The 23061-nt window shown below is 43.2% G+C and overlaps 1 protein-coding gene across 2 annotated transcripts; it reads left to right on the top strand.

The window, feature by feature from the left end:
* Window positions 1-1733: 1733 nt before the first annotated feature.
* On the top strand, window positions 1734-17483 carry Amd1 (adenosylmethionine decarboxylase 1). Of its 2 annotated transcripts, none has more exons than XM_027402180.2 (8): window positions 1734-2177; window positions 10396-10482; window positions 11368-11494; window positions 12494-12596; window positions 14021-14063; window positions 14304-14541; window positions 14620-14775; window positions 15381-17483. In XM_027402180.2, the coding sequence occupies exons 1-8, from the start codon at window positions 2068-2070 to the stop codon at window positions 15519-15521; spliced, it is 1005 nt and encodes a 334-aa protein (XP_027257981.1). In that variant the 5' UTR covers window positions 1734-2067; the 3' UTR covers window positions 15522-17483. The 2 variants fall into 2 exon arrangements, with proteins under 2 accessions (XP_027257981.1, XP_027257982.1); XM_027402181.2 differs by lacking the exon at window positions 1734-2177 and adding an exon at window positions 10657-10733 and having other exon boundaries at window positions 10415-10482.
* The last annotated feature ends 5578 nt before the right edge of the window (window positions 17484-23061 follow it).

Here is a 23061-nt window from a genome sequence, read left to right as displayed (position 1 = left end):
TGGCACTTTAGTTTACTTAAGTTGGGAAAAAGCATAATAGTAATTGAAAAAGCAACTAATTATAAGTAATTGTAAGTCAAATTATATTTATACCACAATTAGTGTTTGAGGTGGTTTAGTAGGCAGTCTTTGTTTCAATAAGCAACCATCAAATAATTGAATAGCTTGTAAAACACAGAAATATTCCTTTAATCTTTATTCCAAGTATAACCACATGTTCCTTGAATTACTATTATAACAAATGACATTTATCATATTTTGTCCTAATCCCCAGTTTGAGTTAGATGTTTTTAAAAACATGGCAAAAGAAGTGTATGTACCCACCTCACCACACAGCTTCTTAACAAATTTCACGGAGACATGTGAACCCATGCTATTGTAAGAGAAGAGCTAGCCTTCAGGGTAAGGTTTTGCTGTGGCATTTTCTCTAAGGACAATAGGTTAAGATCACTTTGTCTTTCCATGATAGTTTTTGTTTTTGGAGACAGGGTTTCTCTGTATTGCTTTGGGGGTTGTCCAGGAACTAGCTCTTGTTGACCAGGCTGGCCTCGAACTCACAGAGATCCGCCTGCCTCTGCCTCCCGAGTGCTGGGATTAAAGGCATGCACTTCTTAGGCATTTGAGACAGCATTTGTAAATTTGTCGGGTGGTGGTGGGCATTGAAATACTTTGGATCAGTTTCTCTCTTTAAGAAGAGTCAAAGAAAGCCTTTAATCCCAGCACTCGGGAGGCAGAGGCAGGTGGATCTCAGTGAGTTCGAGGCCAGCCTGGTCTCCAGAGCGAGTGCCAGGATAGGCTCTAAAGCTACACAGAGAAACCCTGTCTCGAAAAACCAAAAAAGAAAAAAAGTAGTCAAAGAAAAATACTATCAAATAACCCCGTGGTACACTTAATAAAGCTAGTTCCTGGAAAGTTTTGCAAACTAAGTCTCCACCAGTTGACCTAATGGATCACGGGTTGATAAAGGTGGTTGGCGCCTGCATTCGGCCAACTCCTAAACTAGGCGAGGCTCTCACGGTGGGTGGGAGGTAGGTAGCGCCGGAGCCCTCCAAGCCTGGGCGCCACGTTGCTCTTCTCTTTTGAAATAGGAAGACAACGCTTCTGGCTATTGTGTAAACCCGGCGAGAGCTGCATTCATTCCCACATCAGATAAAGCATGAGGCGAATTAAAGCGCATTCCAATCCGACCCTGGGCAACGCGTACGTCACTGACAAACGCTGAGTTTCATTGCCTTGGCTGCGTTCGTCTCGAGGAAACACAAGAAAGAATGGTTAAAAAAAAAGAGAGACAGACAAAACCAAAGCCCTCGGCTGAAGCGGGGAACTCCATCCGTAGGATCAAAGCCATCACGCCATCCCAGCCGCGGCCCACGCCCCCGCCGAGCCCCACAGACACCCCTCAAGACTCTCTCGAGGTCTCCGCTAGCCAGCTGTATGCAGCGTGGGGCAGCCTGGTCTAACCCCCGCTCTCCCCACCAGCTCCTCAAGCAGCTCCAGCTTCTCAAGTCCCCAGTCGGACAACAGCGCGGTCTCCCGCTCAGGGACAGCGGCAGCTCCATGTCTGCAACCGAGCTGGCAGACCCCTGCACTCCCAGCAGGCCCGCCGCCAGCCAGCCGGCGCTCGGCGACGTTTGACTGACAGGAAGCTGCCCCTATGAGCCCCGAGGGCGGGGCGATTGCGTCACTTCCTGGCCTGCCGGGGAGGATGCCTTATATAAGGTGTGCGCTCACGCAGAGCCCTCGCTTACACAGTATGGCCGGCGACATTAGCTAGCGCTCGCTCAACTCTCTCTAACGGGAAAGCAGCGGACTACAAGAGACTGAACTGTATCTGCCTCTATTTCCAACAGACTCACGTTCAACTTTCGCTCAGAAAAATAGCCGGGAAAATTTTATTAGTCCTTTTTTTAAAAAAAAGTTAATATAAAATTATAGCAAAAAAAAAAAAGGAACCTGAACTTTAGTAACACAGCTGGAACAATCCGCAGCGGCGGCGGGAGCGGCGGGAGAAGAGATTTAATTTAGTTGATTTTCTGTGGTTGTTGGTTGTTCGCTCGTCTTACGGTGATGGAAGCTGCACATTTTTTCGAAGGGACCGAGAAACTGCTGGAGGTCTGGTTCTCCAGGCAGCAGCCCGACGCAAGCCAGGGATCCGGGGATCTTCGCACCATCCCGAGGTGGGTGACGGGGCCTGAGGGTGGCTCGCCGCCGCCGCCGCCGCCGCCGCCGCCGCGCCGCCGCTGCGAGGCTCGAGGCTCGGCCTCAGGTGGGGCCAGGTCGGCGGGCGGGAACGGGCTTCTCCCGCCGCCGTTGCGGGGCCGCCCGCGCCTGGGGAGGGGAGGAGGCGGGCGGCGGCCTCGTGCTCGCAGGTAACGTTCCCGGCGGATGGCGGGGCCCGGCCCGGCCCGGGCGGGGGGCGCGCGGCCCTCCGGCAGGTGTGGCGCGGGCGGCGAGCACGGGCTGGGCGGGCCTGGGCCGCGCGCGGGCGGCGAGCAGGCCTCCCCGCCGCGGGCTAGGCGGCCACGCGTGGCGCTCGGGCGGCGGGATTGGGCGGGAGCGGCCGGTGTCGCAGTGCTGGGCCCGCCGCCGCCCCGACGTGCCCTGCAGCAGAGCGCCCCGGGACCCTCCGGGGCTTGCCCACGAATCTTCCTGACCTTGGGTTGTGTAACCTGTGATACCGAGGGGGAGGTCCGGGAGAGCACGGTGGTGGAGGGCTTACTCTCACGGGATGACGGCCGGTGAGCCCGGGGATCTATTTAATGCCTTAAGCCTGGAGCAAAGGAACCTGGGGCCCCGCTCGCACCCGGGCGGCCACACGCGACACCGGGACGCCGCGCGAGGAGCTAGCTGTTGGTGGTGTCGCTGTAGAGAATGAGTCGCCCATAGAAGTGCAGCTGATACTGAGGATGCGTGGACTCGGCGGCGGTGACACCGGCTGCCGGGTCCGCCGTGATCCTCGCGGCGCTAGTGCCACTGGGGTGGCGGAGGAACCGGCGTGGTCCGGTTCATTGAGAGGCGGACCAATGAGCTCCGGGCCCCTTCGGGAGCCTGGCCCCAGGGTGTGGACCAATGGGCGTTTTAGGAATGTTGCCTGCGCGTTGCAACCGTCTTCTGACAAAAAGCGAGAAGCGAATCCCAGCGGCCACGTGCTGCCGAGACTTTAGGGCACACTGGGAAACGCAGTTCCTAATAGTTGCTGCGGAGGTTTCCATTGTAGGGTGGAAATGTAGCTGGAGCGTCGTGGTCTGTTTTCAAGGCTCATATGCCATGTGTGCCATTTTCAGTTGCTAACACTTTTCACGTTAATCTCATAGTTAATCACGGAGGAGCTTATTCTTTTTCACAAATGGAAAACTGGTGGTTGTGACAGGTGACTCGAAAAGCTAGTGTTGCCAGGATTATTTCCTAGAAAATCTTGGTACGAACTGAATGAGACGGTGCCCTAGGAAATCACAGAAACATTTGAAAGCCTGGAATAATCTGTAACACCTTTAATAAAAAGGGAAAATTGGTTTCCCCAACTTCTTAGAATGGGGCTCTAGAAATGGCTCAGCAGATAAGATGCTTTTCCAGAGGACCCGGATTTGAGTCCCAGCGCCCACGTAGCATCTGTAACTGGTCGCGGGGGACCTGACGCCCTCTTCAGACTTGTGTGGACATTGCATACTTGTAGGTAAAAACACCCATACAAATAAACTTGGGTGTGCGTTCCCCTGTGCCTGTGCCTCTGCCTGTTTAAAGTGTCTCCTGGGTAGAAGGGAGGCCTTTTTAAAAGGACACATTCTTTAAATGTGTGAAAGCCACCTTTACTTTGTAGTAACCAAGCAACTGGGATTTTTACTGTTTGGTGTGATTTTACATGGCTTCATAGATAGTTAACACACATGGTCTTAAAGACAAACATGGTCTACAGCTAGCCTTAAGCAAGTTGTAGCTGAAATATGTTCGAAAGAACTGAAAGTTCATAATTTTTTTTCAGTGACTGATCAAATAAAGAAGCCACTCTCTGGTCGTTATTTACTGAGGCCTTTAAAGAAGTGTCTGGAAAACAGTAGGTGATAGATAAACCTACCTAGTCAGTGGCTTAACAAGGAGTTAAGGAGTCTTTTGTAGAAGCCCTGCAGCACTTCTGAAATAATTACTGTGGGGTAATAGGATTGAATAAACTGATACTTAAGAGTAGTTAAGGTGTTAACAGTTTATGATTCTGTGTTTCCACCGAGGCTTGGGAAGAAAACAGTATCAGTGGCCCCGGTGTTGGTGGCTCATGCTTTTAATCCCAGCACTCAGGAGGCAGAGGCAGGCTGATCTCTCTGGGAGTTCAGAGGCCAGCCTGGTCTCCAGAACGAGTGTCAGGATAGGCTCCAAAGCTACACAGAGAAACTCTGTCCCGAAAAAAAGAAAACAGTATTAGTGATATAAAATGCTGTGTATTAATGACGTTTTGGTTTTTTTCGAGGCAGGGTTTCTATGTTTTCTATGTTTCCCTGGCTGTTCTGGAACTTGTTCTATAGAGCAGGTGGGCCTCAAACTCAGGAGATTCACTGCCTCTGCCTCCTGGGACTAAAGGTGTTTGCCCACCACCTAGTTAATTTTTATCCAGACTTTGAGCCCACTCTTCAAAGTAAACTTCCAGGATTTTGTGTTTGGGTCACAGTTTCTCATGTAGCCTTGGTTGGCCTGAAACTCACTATGTAGACCAGGCTGGTCTTGGAACTCATTAAACTATTTGTATTGAGTAGTATTTGATAATCAGAAAGTTCTTACATGTCATGGCTGAAAATACTGCCTTCAATAGCCATCAAAATGTGAACAGATTAGAAGCTTAAGTTAAAATATCAACAGACCGGTTAAATTAAGAAGTAGTCTATTTTTGAAGCATATTGAACACGAGCCTACAAAAATTTAAAATATCAAAGGATATACAGAGCCAGTCGTTGGAGTCAGAGGCAGGTGGATCTCTGAGTTCGAGACTAGCCTGGTCTACAAGAGCTAGTTCCAGGACAGGCTCCAAAGCCACAGAGAAACCCTGTCTCAAAAAAAAAAAAAAAAAGCAAATGGATAGTTGTAGAATCATACAACAGAATGCTACCCAACAATAAATGAGCCGTTGATTATATAGACACCACATGAGTAATGATGAAAACAGATGAGCTGAGAAAAGAAGCCAGGCAAAAGTACATGCTGTAAGATCTCGTTTCTGTAAAAACAGAAGTGCAAACTAATCAGACAAGACTGGTCAGTGGTGGCCTGGAAGCCTTAACAAAGGGAGGAATGGATTGCAAAGGAGCAAGAGTCCACTGCTGGGTATTGTGATACATGCTTTTAATCTTAGTAACCTGTAGCCAGAGACAGGGAGATTGAAGCCTTGTCTTCAAAAGCAAGATCCCGGATGTGTTGTTGAATGACCATCTTTTTGTGTAAGATTTCAGTCTAGCAAAAATTCAGTGGGCAAAGGTATATGCTGAGCAAGCCTGGGAAATTGATTTCTTTATCCCAGAATCATACATGAAAGTTGGAGAAACACTTTCCCAAGAGTTGTCCTCTGACATACACTAGTGCCTTGTGGTGGCATGCATGCCAGATACACATACACAATAATGATAAAAATTGATGGGTGTGATGACATGCCCCTTAATACTGGGGCTCATATGCAGAGGCTATGGATTTTTATGAGTTTGCAGTTTGCCTGGTCTGCAAAGTGAGACCTAGACCCTTTTGACCCCCCCCCCACCATCCCCACCCACGGAATTCAATCTTGTATATTTTGGCGATGCTATTTAGGAAGTAACATGAACTTTAAATTCACTTATGTTTTTGTTTCATTTTTATGAGGTGTCTTATTTGTATGCAACAGCCAGTCTCCTTTCCAGGATTTGTGCTAGTACTCACCTGTAATCCCATCAGGAGACTGGCGCAGTGGGATTTGGGGGGGGCTTTAGGGTTCGTCTTGGCCAAGTTCTAGTACTTGAACTTGATCCTCTAACCCAGTGAAGAATCTGTCTTTTTTTTTTTTTTTTTTTTTGGTTTGTACTTGTAAACCTGCCAGGGAAGCAGGGACAGGTAAGAGGTGGGCTGATTAATAATTAGCCCTGTGTGAAGGAAGACAGACACACTCCAAAATTATTATCTAGCTACCCCGTGCATGTGTACCCATACTGGTGTGCACACATTAAGTTTAGCTTTGGTAATTTTCCCTGGTAGCTCTTGTAATTTTTTTTTTTTCTCAGTCTGGAAAATGTTTTTCCCATGAAGGTGGTGCACACCTCTAATCCCAGCACTCGGGAGGCAGAGGCAGGCAGATCTCTTGAGTTCCAGGCCAGCCTGGTCTCCAGAATGAGGGCCAGGATAGGCTCCAAAGCTATAAAGAGAAACCCTGTCTTGAAAAAAACATTTAAAAAAAACATTAAAAAAAAAACCACCTGGAAGTGATTTGTGTGTGTGTGGGGGGGGGTGTTGAGGGAATAGAATAGACCCTTTAAGCAAATGGGTCCCTCTTTCCAAGCTTTAATGCCAAGACGAAGTGCAAACTTAATGAGTACTTAAAGTGAAAGGAGCACGTGCATGGGCTTTGTTTAGTAGTTATGGGGGTGCACTTGAATTTGGTGCTGGTAGAGGTCAGAAGAGTTATAAAGAGATCTTCCTGTTTCTGCATACTGAGTGTTGGGACTAAAGGTGTGCCACCAGGCCTGATCCTGAATTCTCTTAACTGCTGACCCACCTCAGTCCGCCTTAACACTCTTATCTAAGCTTACTTCTTATTTGACTGCTGTTGCCCAGTATAGAAGTATCTGGTCATGTACACAGGAGGAATTTATAATGCATTGCCGGAAAACCTTTTATCAGTTTGATCAGTGGCTTCCCACACCAACTATTTTGTTGTGTAGTACTACACTATTCAAGTGTTTCTTCCTGGAGGGAGAGGGCAATTAACAAAAGTCAATTCTCTGTTCATTTATCTCCATTCTCTCTGGGTCAGACTTGGGTGCTATAATACACTAAGTCATCCTGTTGCCCCCAAGCTATCTCTCTTAAGCATACATACACTGACTGAAGTAGCAACAGAGAAAACAATACAAATAAATTTGGGACAAATTATGTTTAGATGCCCTTGGAGGCCAGAAGAGAGCATCAGATCCTCTGGAACTAGAGTGGAGCCAGTTGTGAGCAGCCATAATACTATTGTTTGGTTTCTTTTGACACAAGGACTACCTTGGGTTAGGGTTAGTGGTAGCCTGAGTATAAGAGTCTCAGAAACAGACCTTAGTCAAGCAGTGTGCTTGCTAATTTAGTTGCTTCTGTTGAATTTTAAACAGTGACTTGGTAAACTGAACTTTGAAACCAGCCATTTTACTTAGGAAGTGATATGTGATGTAATCAGTTGGATTTGTAGATTAAAATCTCTGGCTGCCTTGCTCAGATCTCTGGCAATAGAGTCCCTGTACCATCATTTCTACCAACTTTTCAGGTGACTGAAGTGTAGCTCTCCTTCCTCTTGGCTCTGATTTCATTCTGTCTGCCTACTGGTGCTGTTCTGTGTAAGTTTTATCTTGTGAATCTGACACCTTAGTCCCTCTGTGGGCACTAGGCATGTATGTTGGGCACTCATACACAAAATGTAGTACAAATAATAATAATAAAAAAATCTAGAGACAGATATTGAGGTTAAAGCTTAAGATCAGAGGAGCAAAACAGCCGGCCACTAGCTCTTACCTCTACCTCAGACTGAAACTGTGATCCTGTCTCCACAAGTCCTCATCGTGGCTGAAGACTGAATGCCAAATACCCAAATGAGACCCTGAGCTCTCCAGTGCTGGGATTAAAGGCCTGTACCACCACTGCCTGGCCTCTATGGCTGTGACTGGTCTTGCATGCTGATCTTCAGACAAGCTTTATTAGATCATAAACTATCACAGCAACAGAATAGTAAAAGTGTTAAAAATAGTCTGTAACTTATGTATACCTAATGCAGTCTAAAAATGGTAAGAATGATGCTGTGGTAGAGCAAAAAGTGAAGGTCTATATAAGGGGCCTCTATGTTGGTGTTGGGAGTCAAACCCAGATCCTCTGTAAGAGTAGGCAGTATTCTTAACCCCTGACTCAACTGTCCAGCTCCTCTTCTGCCTTTTTAGCTGTGTGGATTTGACTTAGGTGGGATGGTAGAGTATTTGTGGCTGTTTAATGTTAATGTGCCCCTGATTCGTGCATTTGGCGTTTTTTTCTTTTTCCTTTTTTTAAAGCTATTATAAGTTATACTGGGAGTCCAGTATTCTTCTAGGCCTAACTTTTTGTTTTTTTCCAGACAGGGTTTCTCTGTGGCTTTTGGAGGCTGTCCTGGAACTAGCTCTTGTAGTCCAGGCTGGTCTCGAACTCACAGATCTGCCTGCCTCTGCCTCTGCCTCCCGAATGCTGGGATTAAAGGCATGCGCCACCAACGCCCAGCTTAGGCCTAACTTTCATATGCGTGTGGGGTGGGGGTTCTATACTGTTTTCCATAATTGCTGCTCACTTTTAAGAGAGAGCTGGAATTATATGCTTGGTAAGCAGTGGGTATCATCTTGTTAGTTTATATGATTATTTGTATTTAGAGACAGTTTTTATTCCAGGCTGGCCTGGAGTGCAGCTGCCTTAGTCTCTGCAGTGCTAGGTTGTTCAGTTCTATTTAGTAAGAGTCAGGTAACTGTGCTTCCTCCATCTTAGCAACCCAGCATGCTCTTCCTCAACTAGCAGTGATGTTTAAAATAGCCATGGTGTTTCTATCGTGGAATGAAAGGAAGCACTGACTTAAAACTCCTAAGTCAGTTGGCTTATTAACTGAATGATTATGAAGGTACACACAGCCAGATTTCTTTCAGAGAAAGAAATCATGTAGCAAGGAACTTTTCTGTGGAAAGATATACCTACTTTTGTAAGTAATGCCTTATTGGAACCTACAGTAGTAGTTCATATGTATATAGCATCTATGGCTATTTCTGTCTATTAAAGGCAGAACTGAGTAGTTTAAGAACACATTTATCTGCCTTGGAATAATCTAGCTTGACAAGGTGTGCTATTTTTTTAGAGAAGAGGTTTTATTACTGTCCATGTATAGGAAGACAACAGGACTTTATGTAGTTGGCTAAGACATTTCTGAGTTAGGTATTTATATGTTTAGAAAGTCCAACAGAAGCCGGGCGTTGGTGGCGCATGCCTTTAATCCCAGCACTCGGGAGGCAGAGGCAGGTGGATCTCTGAGTTCGAGGCCAGCCTGATCTCCAGAGCGAGTGCCAGGCTAGGCTCCAAAGCTACACAGAAAAACCCTGTCTAGAAAAACAGAAAGAAAGAAAGAAAGAAAGAAAGAAAGAAAGAAAGAAAGCCCAACAGAGTTGGTAATAATGATTGAAGGTGCACCAAGATTGCTAGCCTATGTGAACTGTTTCAGCAAGTTAGTCTGTTTCTGTCTTGATATTACAGATTTTAAGCATAGTGTTCAAATAGCCAACAAAACCAACCCATTGGGATCACATACTAGTTTAGTGATTGGAAATGATTAAGTTATTGGAGCTTAATGAAAACAAATACATAAGTAAGATGTCCTATTTGGATGTAGTTCCTTTAATTTAATTGATTTAGGTCAGTGTTTCTTGAGGACAGTTGATCCCCAAGAGACCTTTGGCAACACTTGAAGATATTTCTGGTTGGCACAACTGGGGTGATAGGTGCTGCTTCTGGCATGAGAATGGGTAAAGGCCAAGGATTTGTGCCCTGTGCAAAGAACAACTCAAACCCCAACAAGGAAGTAAAATTAAGTGTAATTAAGCGCTGAAGTAAAAGTTGAAAGACACCCCCCCCAAAAAAAAATGCATATTCTTTGCTTATGAGAGTAAGTGGAGGGGTTGGAGAGGTGATTCCACAGTAAAGACACAGGTTGGATTCCCAGCTGTAGCAGCTTAGAACCATGTGATATGGTGTCTTTGGTTTTTTGAGACAGGGTTTCTCTGTGTAGCTTTGGAGACTATCCTGGCGACCAGGCTGGCCTTGAACTCACAGAGATCCACCTGCCTCTGCCTCCTGAGTACTGGGATTAAAGGCGTGTGCCACCAATGCCCGACTGTGATATTTTAAGTTAAAGCGGGGGTGGGGGGGTGGCAGTGTAGTGACTTCTGAGTTGGGGGCCAGCCTGTGTACATAATGAGTTCCACGCTAGTCCAGTTGTCACCCAGTGACAACACTATGAAATAAACAAGTGGATTAAATGGTCTTAGTTACTGTCTCACATTTTCTGTCTTAAATCTGTCTTAAAACTCAGTGGTAGAGTGCTTACCTCATGTACCGGGTTGCATTTCTTGAACAAAGGTTGTCTAAAATCTGGTAGAAACGGTAGTGTTGTTAATTGTGGGTTTTGTTGAATAACAGATCTGAGTGGGATGTCCTTTTGAAGGATGTGCAGTGCTCAATCATCAGTGTGACGAAGACTGACAAGCAGGAAGCTTATGTACTCAGGTGAGTCCTAAGTGTTGAGTTGCCTTTGTGAAATACCACACTCTTCTCTCACCAGAATCTGTGTTTTCCAGTTTTATGAATCTGGTATGAAATATGATTGCTTTGTTTCTAGATAGAATTTTTTTAAAACTTGCCTAGCTGCTCTTTGTGACGGTTGCCATGTTTCCCACATAGTCTGCTGGATGAAGGAAAAACATTGTATTCTAATATCTACCCAACCCCCACTGCTCTCTGCCCAAATTTCTGACAAGGTATGAAATTTTGCTTTGGTACATTAGGTTGCTTTATTAGTATACAAAGTCATTAACCTTTTAAAATTGGGTTCAAGGTTGGTTTAACCAATAAATGCTTGGTTTATACCATGGTCCTTGGGCCTTGCCATTAAATAATATACATAATATCTGATTTTTTTTTTAACTATGCAGTGATGTACAAAGACATGTGAGAGCAGTGGTGCCGTACTTGGTTAGGCTCTTGTGTGTTATATCTAGACATAAGAATGAATGTGAATACTGTTACTCTAAAGAAAAAATAAAATTACACAATTGCAGGAACATGAATGGGCTGGGAATGTACTATTTAAGCAAGGTCACAGAATCTCAGGGGTATTGCATGTACTCCCACTTGTTCAGAACCTAACCAGTAAATTGTTTTATGTGTGTGTGTAGAAGAGAGGAGAGGCTAAATATCAGGAGATTTGAGGGATGACTAATAGTTTTTCTAGTTCTAATTTTGTTTGTTGTAGATTATTAGATTTTGGTGGATAAGTACATATAATGTATATCCAATGGTGATGTAAAAATCACAGCTATTGATGTGCTAGAATATTAATTGTATTGTCAGTGATACCTGCTGAGGTAATGATCTTGTGCTTTTCTGTTGCAGTGAGAGTAGCATGTTTGTCTCCAAGAGACGTTTCATTTTGAAGACATGTGGTACCACCCTCTTACTGAAAGCACTGGTTCCCCTCTTGAAGCTTGCTAGGGATTACAGTGGGTTTGACTCGATTCAAGTAAGTGCTCAGACACGGTGTTTAAAACTGATAAGTGGTTTTTGTTTGGCTGGACTTTAATATTTTACCTCAAAGAAAGGACTGTCATTACAATCTCAGGATTTTGGTTTCTTTGCACCTGTGGTTGGGACTGAACCCAAGGCTTTCTGCATATGCTAGTCAGATGTTCTATCACTAAACTATAGCCTTCCCTGCTAATAACTGTTTGGGGGCATACCTCAAGCTTGCCTCCTCTTCCAGAGTTCTGGAAATATAGGTTCAAGTTACCAGCCATTTTGGGGCATGGGAAAGGGGTTGTTAGGCTTTGGAGCTCTGGCTAGTCTCAAACATAACACTCTTGTATTAGTGTCCTTGGTACTAAGATTAAAGCTGTGAACTACCATAGCCACCCTACTAATATAGTTATGATAATTAACTCAGCTATCCTTATAAGAAATCTAAGATAGGTACTTAAATTGTGCTGGCTGACTATTGAAAGGAACACTTGCCATGCAAGCCTAACATCGTGAGTTTTATCCTCAGAACCCATCAAAGGTTGGAGAGAAAGGACTCCAGATTTGTCCTCTGACTTCCCCATGCACTCTGTGGTATATGTGCACATTTGAATAAATGTTTTGTTTGCCTTGTGTGTGTATGGTATGTGTGCCTAGTGCCCATGGGAGCCAGAATAAATGGGGCATCAGAGTCCCTGGGGCTGAGTTAGAGAGCGTTTGTGAGCCTTCGTGTGAGTGAGTCAAATGTAGGGCCTTTAACAGAATCACTATGCTAGGAAGACATGTACTTGGTCTGTGCTTCTGACCCATCAATAGACACAATATTTTCTCCATTCCAGCTTAGAAAGTACATTGCAGTAGTGAAAGTGTGCATATTGTCATTCTGGTGGCTAATTTGTGTGCTTCACAGTTGCAACTTGAAACATTTGTAAAGTTTTTATTTTGTTGTTTTTTTCTATATGTAGGTTAAAAAAAAAATCTTAAAAGACTTCTCTCTCTTTTTAAGAGCTTCTTTTATTCTCGTAAGAATTTCATGAAGCCTTCTCACCAAGGGTACCCACACCGGAATTTCCAGGAAGAAATTGAGTTTCTTAATGCAATTTTCCCAAGTAAGTAAAAGCAGAACATAGTTTATTTTTTTATTTGTTTGTTTGGTTTTGGTTTTTTAAGACAGAGTTTCCCTGTGTAACAGCCCTAGCTGTCCTGTTGACCAGACTGGCCTCTAACTCACATAGATCCATCTACCTCTGCCTCTGCCTCTGCCTTTGGTGTGCTGGGATTAAAGGAGTGTGCCATCACCACCAGGCAGGCTATTCTTGTCTTTTAAAGTTAAGGATACAACCATTTAAAGGTGAATGGGTTTTGTTTTTCTGTTTGCCTAGTGTTATAAAGATTTCAGACAAATTTTAGTTGTGTGGGTAACAGTACAAGTTGTGTGCTTGTAAACAATGTTGCTGGTGGACAGAATGTCGTGGGAAGCAAGGAGGTGGGGCATGTGCCTGGATACTAAGTGGACTGAAGGAGCCCTTGAGCCCAAAGATTCAAGGCCAGCCTGTGCCAGATAGTGAAAACTTGTTTCAAAAAAACAGCAGCTGGATAGAGAGCACAATTAATTAGTTGTAAGTTGCTTGCTACACAGGGATACAAATTTGATCCCCAGTACCTACATTTATAAGAACAAACCCAGCCAGGTGTAGTGGTAGGAGTTTATATAATATGGGTGCTATGGAAGCAGAGAGTGGTAGATTGATTCTTTAGCTCATGACCTAGCCTGTTCTGCAGACTTTAAACTAGTGTCTCAAAAAATAAGATAGATGGCTATAAAACTAAGATATCTTAATAACTTTGCAAAATCACTTACAGGAATGGATTTAAAGGTGAAACTCTGGGGGTAAGGTATGTGTAGCTGACAAATAGTGAACACATACTTAGCATGTGTGAGGCCCTGAATTTGATCTTCAACACTTTAGTAATTTATGACCTCAAACCCTATGCACTACCAGAGTGGTGGGTATTTACTTGGTGTCATTTCCAAATTGGTTTACTGTGCTAAGGGAAATCTTGAAATAGTTTGGGAAGGACATGTAAGGAAAGCACCTTATATTAATTAGAAGAATAGAAAAGTATCCAATTCTCTACCCTGTGGGAGTTGTAGGAAGAAGGTGAACTGTGTATTCTCAACCATTTAGGTCCATCGACATTCCAAGAATATCAGTGAGGATCACGAAAAAGAAAATGTGTTTAAGAGCAAAGGAGAAGGGTGGGTGGATATAAGCTCTGGGTTTGGTTCCTGGGGCCCACAATGGGATTGATCTGACCTGTGAGCTGAAAGTAGTATGTGGTGCCAGCACATAGTACATAAATAGGAGACCTAAGGAGATGATTTGTTTTTTTTTCCTTTTTAGAATTCACCCACTTTGATTTCCCTTCACTGGTGGTGTTTTTAATAGGTGGTAATAATACTGTTTACTGAATGACTGATAATGAACCATCGTATTCAGTGGATTTTTATAAATATTTCCTTTCCTCACAGATGGAGCAGCATATTGTATGGGACGTATGAATTCTGACTGTTGGTATGTAATTTTGATTTTGGTTTGGTTTTGTTGGCTCATGTATTGGTTTTTTGAGGGAACAGGGGTATTGTTTTAAGCTAGTCCAGGGAGCCAATTGCTTATTAATCCTAGCTACTCTGGACAAGTAGGCAGTAAGACAAAAGGGGGAAGGAGGATGGGAGGTGTGGTTCAGTGGGCATGGACTTCTTGAAAGGATCAATTTCTAAACAGTAAGCTCTGTTATCTTTTACTTGTATATAGGTACTTGTATACTTTGGATTTCCCAGAGAGCCGAGTAATCAATCAGCCAGATCAAACCCTGGAAATTCTGATGAGTGAGCTTGACCCAGCAGTTATGGACCAGTTCTACATGAAAGATGGTGTTACTGCAAAGGATGTCACTCGTGAGAGTGGAATTCGTGACCTGATACCAGGTTCTGTCATTGATGCCACATTGTTCAATCCCTGTGGCTACTCGATGAATGGAATGAAATCGGATGTAAGTAATTAGAATCTTCAATAATTTTTAATATTTATATTCTTTCTCTTATTAATAACAATGAAACTTTTCTCTAAGGGAACATATTGGACTATTCACATCACTCCAGAACCAGAATTCTCTTATGTTAGCTTTGAAACAAACCTCAGTCAGACCTCCTATGATGACCTGATCAGGAAGGTTGTGGAAGTCTTCAAGCCAGGAAAATTTGTGACCACCTTGTTTGTTAATCAGGTAATTTGACTTCTGTTTTGTTTTGTTTTGGCCATATTAGGAACTGTATCCATGGTCTTGCACATGCTAGGCAAGCACTTCCCAGCCTAAGTAATCAATCTGGTTGCTAGGAGTAATAAAGCTTCAAAATAAATGGGATAATAGATTGCCACAAGACATGTTGCAGAGTAACAGCTGTACCTAGTTACTGATCTGTATGTAACAGTGCCATTCACAGGGGTTAACTGTAGGCAGAGAAACCTTTCAGCAGTTTTTGTTCTGTATGGCACCTGGTCAGCACGCTACTGTTCTACTGATGTTCCTGTTGACAACGTGGTTAGAGACCATAAGACACCCTGCTTCCCAGCCCACAAGAAAACAGATAAAATGCCACAGTTTAGGGTTGGCACCTTCCAGTAGAAACCCGAGTTCAGATCTCAGCATTCACACACAGCATGCTTGCACAAGTGCATGTGCGCGCGTGCGCGCATACACACACTAAGTCACTAAATAAATGAGAATTTCTTATTTGGTTCTGAATTTTAAAGTAGTCATCATGGCATTACTGTTTGATCTGAAAATAGAGACTGGAATACTAATGCTTATTTTCTTTTTTTTTCCCCAAGAGTTCTAAATGTCGCACAGTGCTTTCTTCACCCCAGAAGATTGAAGGTTTTAAACGTCTTGATTGCCAGAGTGCTATGTTCAATGATTACAATTTTGTTTTTACCAGTTTTGCTAAGAAGCAGCAGCAACAGCAGAGTTGATTAAGAAAAATGAAGAAGAAAAAACGCAAAAAGAGAAGACACACAGGAGGTGGTAGCTGCTTTCTAGATGTTGATACTGGGGGCCGGGTTCTCCATGACCACCACCTTGTAGTTGCAGAAAGCCCTAGGTGTAATGATAGTGTAATCATTTTGAAGTGTATGCATTATTATATCAAGGAGTTAGATATCTTGCATGAATGCTCTCTTCTGTGTTTAGGTGTTCTATGCCACTCTTGCTGTGGAATTGAAGTGCATGTAGAAAAGAACTTTGACTGTATGAATCTCTACGACACTTGTGAAAATGATTCAATTTGGTTTATGCACAGTGTAATATTTCTGCAGGCATCGTCCAAAATCCCCCACAGACAAGGCTTTCGTCCTCATTAGATGCTGGCCTCAGCTGACCATCTGCGACTGTTCTAATAAATTGCTGCCAGAGTTTTTACATACAGTTACCTCCACTTTCTAGAGCATATTCTCTACTAATGTTATTCAAAACCAAATTTTTACTTCATACAGGTGTTTTATGCAATGGCAATTAAAGTTTTTCTTCCACAAGTTGAGTCCTTGTTAAAAAATGCTGATTCCAGTTACTGTTTTGTGTTCTGCCATTTTAATGATTGTTCCTGCATTTATAGTCCTATGATTGATTTCATCTCTCACCATGGCGTCTTTCCCTCTTCCCTCAACTCACTCAACCCTCCCATTAAAGCAATACATTGTTACATTGGGCTTATAATAATCTTGTATGCTAGGTGGAGGGACTTTGGAGATGGTCCGTGGTTTAATTTTTTTTTAAACATAGGATGTGGCCTCCTTATTGGCATGAACTGTGGAAGATAAATGACAAAACTGAATGTAGCAAATGAAAATAATTCAGTCTCCAGGACTGGTTAGCAGGGAGAACCCATTTAAAAAAAAAATTCATGGAAACAGGCTATGTAGTGCAATTTAGCTTTAATGGAGTGCCTGCCATGCTTTTACTAATTTATTCAGTAGTGACAGGAGGAAGTCCACTAAGTCAAAGCAGATATTTAATCCTGGACCTTCTGATCTCAGTACATGCAGTCAACTTAACCTATTGCCACCAATTTTCTCTAAAGTAAAGTGTGATTCAAAGGAGAATCTGTGGCGTTTCCATCTGTGTTGTGTACTTTTTGTGATGCATGTGAGCTGTTCTGACTTCACCTGTTCCTGTGGTATTCACATGATCAGATCAAATGAATGAATGCCTGGAGTGAGGACTCTGCAGGATGCTCAGCCCCACAGTAAATGTATGAGCACACAAAACAACACAGACCTCTGAAATAGTTAATGGGATTAGAAATATACAGGGATGGCATGTTAGTGGCATTTGCAAATATTGTGGGATCTAAACAGCTGGGAGAAGAGCAAAATGGACTAAAATTCCTATTTATTTCCCTCTTTTTTTTTTTTGGTAGTTTCTGGACTGATGCAGTGATGTTTTGTTCCTTCCATATTTATAATGAAACACATTTTTAGCGTTTCTAAACATAGAATCTACTTGGTTTGGAATCAAGTGGTTGGAACACTGTCTGGATTTTTACTTTAAGCATTGCTGTTTATTGAATGCTTCATTGGGGAAGCCTCCAGTCAGCTTTATCAGTTTGATTCTGTGATATGCACAGCACCTGATGTTTTGAACTGCTATTTGGAGGACCAGTGCTTATTTAAGCTGGATTTTGTGACCCAGTAGATTTTGTTGGAGGTCTGATTACCCCATTTGATAGAATTATGGATTCTAATGATGAAATTTGCATAGGTTTCTGTGGAATAAAAAGCCTAGAAAAGAACCTGTAGATTGAATAGTGATGCTGGTGTGATTACAGAAGGGGAAGTTTTGGTGCCATTATTTCTTTGGTGTTGGACTTTTAATCAGTTGAAATGTATTTCTGTACCACAATGTAAGTTTCAATAAAAGTTTGCTTCATTGTCTAGTAACATTCAGAAAGTTTTCTGTTATTTGACGTTTACTTAACCGAAAACTAGAAGTTTTCAAGCATTTGAAGGTAGAAGTTCACAACCCTTTGTAGATTCAACTCTTAAGCTATCAGTAGGGTGGTGCTTGTATAATTTTTTATTGAAGTTTTGGCAAGGACTACCTCTGCTCCTGGTCTTTTTTATTTTTTTTAATTGTCTACATGTGTAATGACCATGAAAAATGCTATTTTCTGATTAGAAGATACTTCACTGGTTTTCTGTTTAAAAAACCAGGATTAGATTGACTTCTCAGCTACGAAGTAGGTGCGGTAAGGGGATCACTTGAGCCCTATAGGTGTGTGTACCACCTCCTAAGAATAGACGTCCTAGGAAAGAAATGCTGTGCTTGTATGTGATGCATAGAACTCTCTGAATTTCAGGGTTCACTAGTGAGCATAGGAGATTCATGTTTGTGTCACAAGACAAATGCAGTAAATATGATAGCTGGACAAATAAGTACTGCTGGTTGAATTTCTGGCCCACCCACTGTCTTGCTGTAAGAAGTGGAAGAGGTACCATTGGCTCTCTTGGATCCTATCCCTTCCTGCCTTTAGACTATCCCATGAATTGTTTGTGTTTCAGTTCTGTGCTTTCTGACTTCTGGTTTTCTTCCTGTTCTTTGATCTGTCAAGAGTATCTTTGCTGCTCCCTAGATGATAAGTATCTTGACTGAACTCCTTGTCTGTAATCCCAGGGACCCACACTCTGAGGAAGCATTGTCATTAACTTTGACAATTCAAAAGTCCCCAGAATTTCAACTGTCTGGATCTGGTGACATCTAGTGACTTTACATGGACATGTACAAATAATTAGGAAACATCCCTGTTGTACATGTGTTTATTGAACAGTGAATAAACAGACCCTGGCTTCCAAGCCTGATAAATTAATCTTCAAAACCCACATGATAGTGGACCAAATCCCCTAACATGTATGCCCCTCACAAGAAATTTTAATTTGTATAGTAAATTCATAGTGCCAAGTATGAATGCATAAAGAATAAAAATGCTCTGGCACTCAGTCTACAGGGAACACAAAATCATTGAAAGGAGGCATGGGCAGGCTGTGGTGACACGTATTTAGTCCCAGCATAAGAGGACAGTAAGGGCTGGAGAGATGGCTCAGAGGTTAAGAGCACCGACTGCTCTTCCAGAGGACCTGGGTTCAATTCCCAGCACCCACATGGTGGCTCACAACCATCTGTAGTGAGATCTGGTGCTCTCTTCAGGTGTGCAGATATACATGGAAGCAGAATGTTGTATACATAATAAATAGTCTTTTTTTTTAAAAAAAAAAGGGGGGGATGCTAAGGAAGTACACTTAGTGAAAATTGGAGCGACCTGAGTTAAAATTTGAAAGATGCTAGTAGGCTAGTTAGGTGAAAGATTAGAGGTTGTATGGTTAGCATAAAGTAGCAATAAATTAAGTGTGCTATGAATACATTGAGGCAGCATGTGATGAATTTTTTAATTCTGGTTCCCTATACAAAAGTTAAACACCGAGAGGGTGAGTGAACCAGGGGACCCAGGTTTGAGTTCCAGCACCAGGAGGTCCAAAAGGTTTCCCCTCAGGGACACGATCATGGTTTGAGACATAAGTCAATTGGTATTTTGATTCCGCTCAAGTCTAGTAATCAGTAATGCAGAAAAAAAGTCTTTGACAAAGTGTAACATTCCTTCAATTCATGGTATCAAGCCCTGAAGAAAGACACTGGAAAGCCAGCATGTCCTCCAAAAGGAACAACTAAAAGTCATAGGACACTCAGATGAGAGAGGCCAGACTTGTCCACATAGTGCACTCCAGTACTACATAGACCCTGTTTCAAAAAGCTTAAAAAATGCTGGTTAATCCCAGCACTGGAGAGGCAGCAGGCAGATCTCCCAAGTTTAAAGCCAACCTGGTCTACAGAGCAAGTTCTAGGATTACACAGAAACACTTTCTCTGAGGGGGGGGGGGAAATACAAATCAGGACAGTTTGGTTTTTTTGTTGTTTTCTCTTTTTTTTAGACAGGATCTCACTTGTGTAGAACAGGTTGGCTCTGAATTTGTGCTGGGATTAAAGGTATGTGCCATCATGCCCAGATGTTTTTCTGAAAGATCAGGAGGGGAAATATAATTATATCACTTTGCCCCTTCTGAACCTCCCTTTTTGATACTGTCTGTATTATTACATTGTGCATGTGTGTGTGCACAAATAATACACGTGAAATTGTTGAGTCGACCTTTGTGTATCTGCCTTCAGGGCTGTCTACTTTGCATTGGATAAACAATATGATAGTTTATCCCTGGGAGAAGTGAATTCTAGCAGCCATTATTTCCTTTAGTTCTTTGTCTTCAGGTGGGACCTCTCAAAAAGTTTCCCCTTTGCTTATTAACACATCGATTGATAATTGCTGTTTTTCAAATGCTTGGAGTGGGCATTTTTCCAGCTTGCTTCACACCAGTATTCTCGTAAACTTCCGTTAAGTTAATTCTTACTAGAACAGATGTTTAAAAGAGGATACCATGATCAAGGTGGTTTTCCCATGCAAGGCTTATCCATTGTGCTGACCCCTGCAATACCCCCAAATTTGGCAAACTCAATTGCATGATTTGTGGTAGTGGGGGGACTGCCTTCATCTTTTTTGGTTTTTCGAGACAGGGTTTCTCCGTGTAGCTTTGGAGCCTATCCTGGCACTCGCTCTAGAGACCAGGCTGGCCTCGAATTCCCAGAGATCTGCCTGCCTCTGCCACCCGAGTGCTGGCATTAAAGGTGTGCGCCACCAACGCCCGGCTCATCTATTAAAAAATGAAACAATAGCCAGAACTTCTAAAATAATATATTCAGATAAGATTACTCTGCCAAACATAGAAATTAGCCTGGTTGTGGTGGCACACACTTAATTCCAGCACTTGGGAGGTAGAAGCTGGCGAATCTTTGAGTTCAAGGTTAGCCTGGTCTACAGAGCTAGTTCCAGGACAACCAGGGCTACACAAAGAAACCCTGTCTTGAAAATATATATATAGAAATTAAGCATGTCAGTTTTTGTGCTTCTCTCATTGCGAACTGGGAAATTTGGAATTTGATAGGCCAGGTCAAGATGCTAGGTCAGTGGCTGGGTGTGGTACATGGTGTATGTCTTTAGTCCCAGAGCTAGGAAGACAGGTCTGCAGATTTCTGTGAATTTGAAACTATCCTGGTCTACATATCAAGATCCAGTACAGCTGGGGCTGCATAGACACTCTAAATGTGTGTGTGTGTACACTTTGATATGTGTCTATATGTACATATGTCTGTGTTTATATGTACTATATACATAATACACACACGCGCGCACATTGCGTTGTAAATCTTGTTATTTTTGCTTTTTTTTTTTTTTCCAGGATAGGGTCTCACTATGTACTGTCCACCTGCCTCTACCTCTCGGGGTGCTGGGACGAAAGATGTGCACAACCATGCCTAGCACAAACATTTCTAGATGCAGAGACTGTCATTTTCCTGCCTTTGTGTAGGCCATACTACCCTGATGGAAAAGCAGGAACAAATGAGAACAAAAAAAACAAAACCCTTGAGTGCAGTTTGATAAACTGCAATAGTAGAATATTTCTAGATTAAGTTTTAGAAGTTTGTATTAAACATTTGCAAAAAATGATATTAAAATGCATGTGAATTATGCTGGGCGTTGGTGGCGTACAACTTTAATTCCAGCACTCGGGAGGCAGAGGCAGGCGGATCACTGAGTTCGAGGCTAGCCTGGTCTCCAGAGGGAGTGCCAGGATAGGCTCCAAAGCTACACAGAGAAACCCTGTCTCAAAAAACTCATGTCTATGATACAGGAATATTGGGGTGTCTTTGAGAGAGGCTGGGGTCCCAGAAACTTAACAGCCACCAAGGCCAAGTCAGAAGTTTTCTGGGTTTTGAATTAATTTGAATAATGATCGAAGAGGGTGAGATACAGAAAACCTTATTATGGGGAGGGAGAGGCAGAGTCCTGCCCAGAAGCACATGCTCCTGGGGCTGGAGTACCATTTAGCCTTGTTTCCTTGGAGCTAATAAGGCTTTCGTGGACAAAGAAAGTGGGTGCAGTGAGCTGGCCAGTTCAATTTCATTCCAGGTATCCAGGTCCTGCCTGTTAGGTTTTGGTCACATCCTCAGTATGGTCAGACTGCATACCGAGAACCCAGAGGGCACCAAGTTGTCCTCCCTGCCCAACACTGATGAGCTCCTCAAGGCCTACATGAATAAATTTGTCATCTGCCCCAACATTTTAGAATGTAGCCCAAAGCAATAGGAAAGTGGGAGCAGCAGCAGACACCTTCAATAAATGCACGCAGAAATACAGAAAACTAGGAGCAGGACAGGCTCAAGGAGTTCAGGTTTTCAGAGTGACATCGCTGAGTGTAAGTGCAATCAATCCCAGGGGGCTGGAGAGATGGCTCCATAGTTAAGAGCACTGGCTGCTCTTCCAGAAGACCCAGGTTTGAGTCTCATCCCCTACGTGGCAGCTCACAAACTTCTGTAACTCCAGTTCCTGGTGATCCTATGCCCTCTTTTGACCTCTACAGGCACCAGGCATGCAACTATTACACATACATGCAGGCAAAACACACATGTAAAATCAATCAGTCATAAATGCAGTCTAAATGGAGACTGTACTACCCAACACTGAGAAGATAGTTGGGTGCAGCAAGGACATCAGAGCTGTACAACATGCTCATAACATCCAGGCAGTGGTGGCGCATGCCTTTAGTCCCAGCACTCAAGAAGCAGAGGCAGGTGGATCTCTGAGTTTGAGGTGTACAAAGTGAGTTCCAAGACAGCTAAGCTGTTACACAGAGAAACCCTGTCCAGCCTGGTCTACAGGAGATAGTTCCAGGATAGCCTCCAAAGCCACAGAAAATCCTGTCTTGAAAAAAAAAAAAAAAAAAAAAAAAAAAAAAAAAAAAAAAAAAAAAAACAAACAAAAAAAAAAATCCAAAGCCCAGTGCTAGGTCCTGAAGGACAGAAGCTCCTGGAGACTCCACCAACACTTAGGCAAGGTAAGCTAGATGAGGGCATTTCATGTCACCCAGCTCCTAGATTGATAATCTCAAAAGATAAGCTAATGACTGGATATACTCTTGATGTGACATCTAGTAGACATGAGTTACAAGGATGAGACCCCAAGGAGTCACAAGCTAGTGAAGGTCAGTCAGCACACCCTCACCACATGAAGAGTGAGCTGGACAATGAAGACATTCTAGGTATGAGTCACACTTCCGCCAACAACATTCTATCCCACTCCTGGAAGAAATTCTCAATACCTATAAACATAAAGCCCAGCTGTTCGTTGGTGGTGCACACCTTTAATCCCAGCACTTGGGAGGCAGAGGCAGAGGCAGGCTGATCTCTCTGAGTTTGAGGCCAGTCTAGTCTCCAGAGCGAGTGCCAAGATAGACTCCAAAAACTACACAGCAAAACCCTGTTTCGAAAAACCAGGGGGAAAAAAAAAAAAGAAAAAAGAAAAAAATAATTGTGATGTACTCCCTCAATCCCAGCACCTTCAGGAGGTAGGGGTAGTGG

The sequence above is a fragment of the Cricetulus griseus genome, chromosome 2 (assembly GCF_003668045.3).
Source record: "Cricetulus griseus strain 17A/GY chromosome 2, alternate assembly CriGri-PICRH-1.0, whole genome shotgun sequence".
NCBI lineage: Eukaryota > Metazoa > Chordata > Mammalia > Rodentia > Cricetidae > Cricetulus > Cricetulus griseus.
This window is presented reverse-complemented; position numbering and strand designations above follow the sequence as displayed.

Bases quoted from the DNA above. Each gene is read 5' to 3' on its own strand.
- Amd1 (XM_027402180.2), top strand. From the start codon at position 2,068: ATGGAAGCTGCACATTTTTTCGAAGGGACCGAGAAACTGCTGGAGGTC. The intron at 10,483-11,367 runs GTGAGTCCTAAG...TTTCTGTTGCAG, and splicing joins CAGGAAGCTTATGTACTCAG to TGAGAGTAGCATGTTTGTCT. The intron at 12,597-14,020 runs GTAAGTAAAAGC...CTTTCCTCACAG, and splicing joins TCTTAATGCAATTTTCCCAA to ATGGAGCAGCATATTGTATG.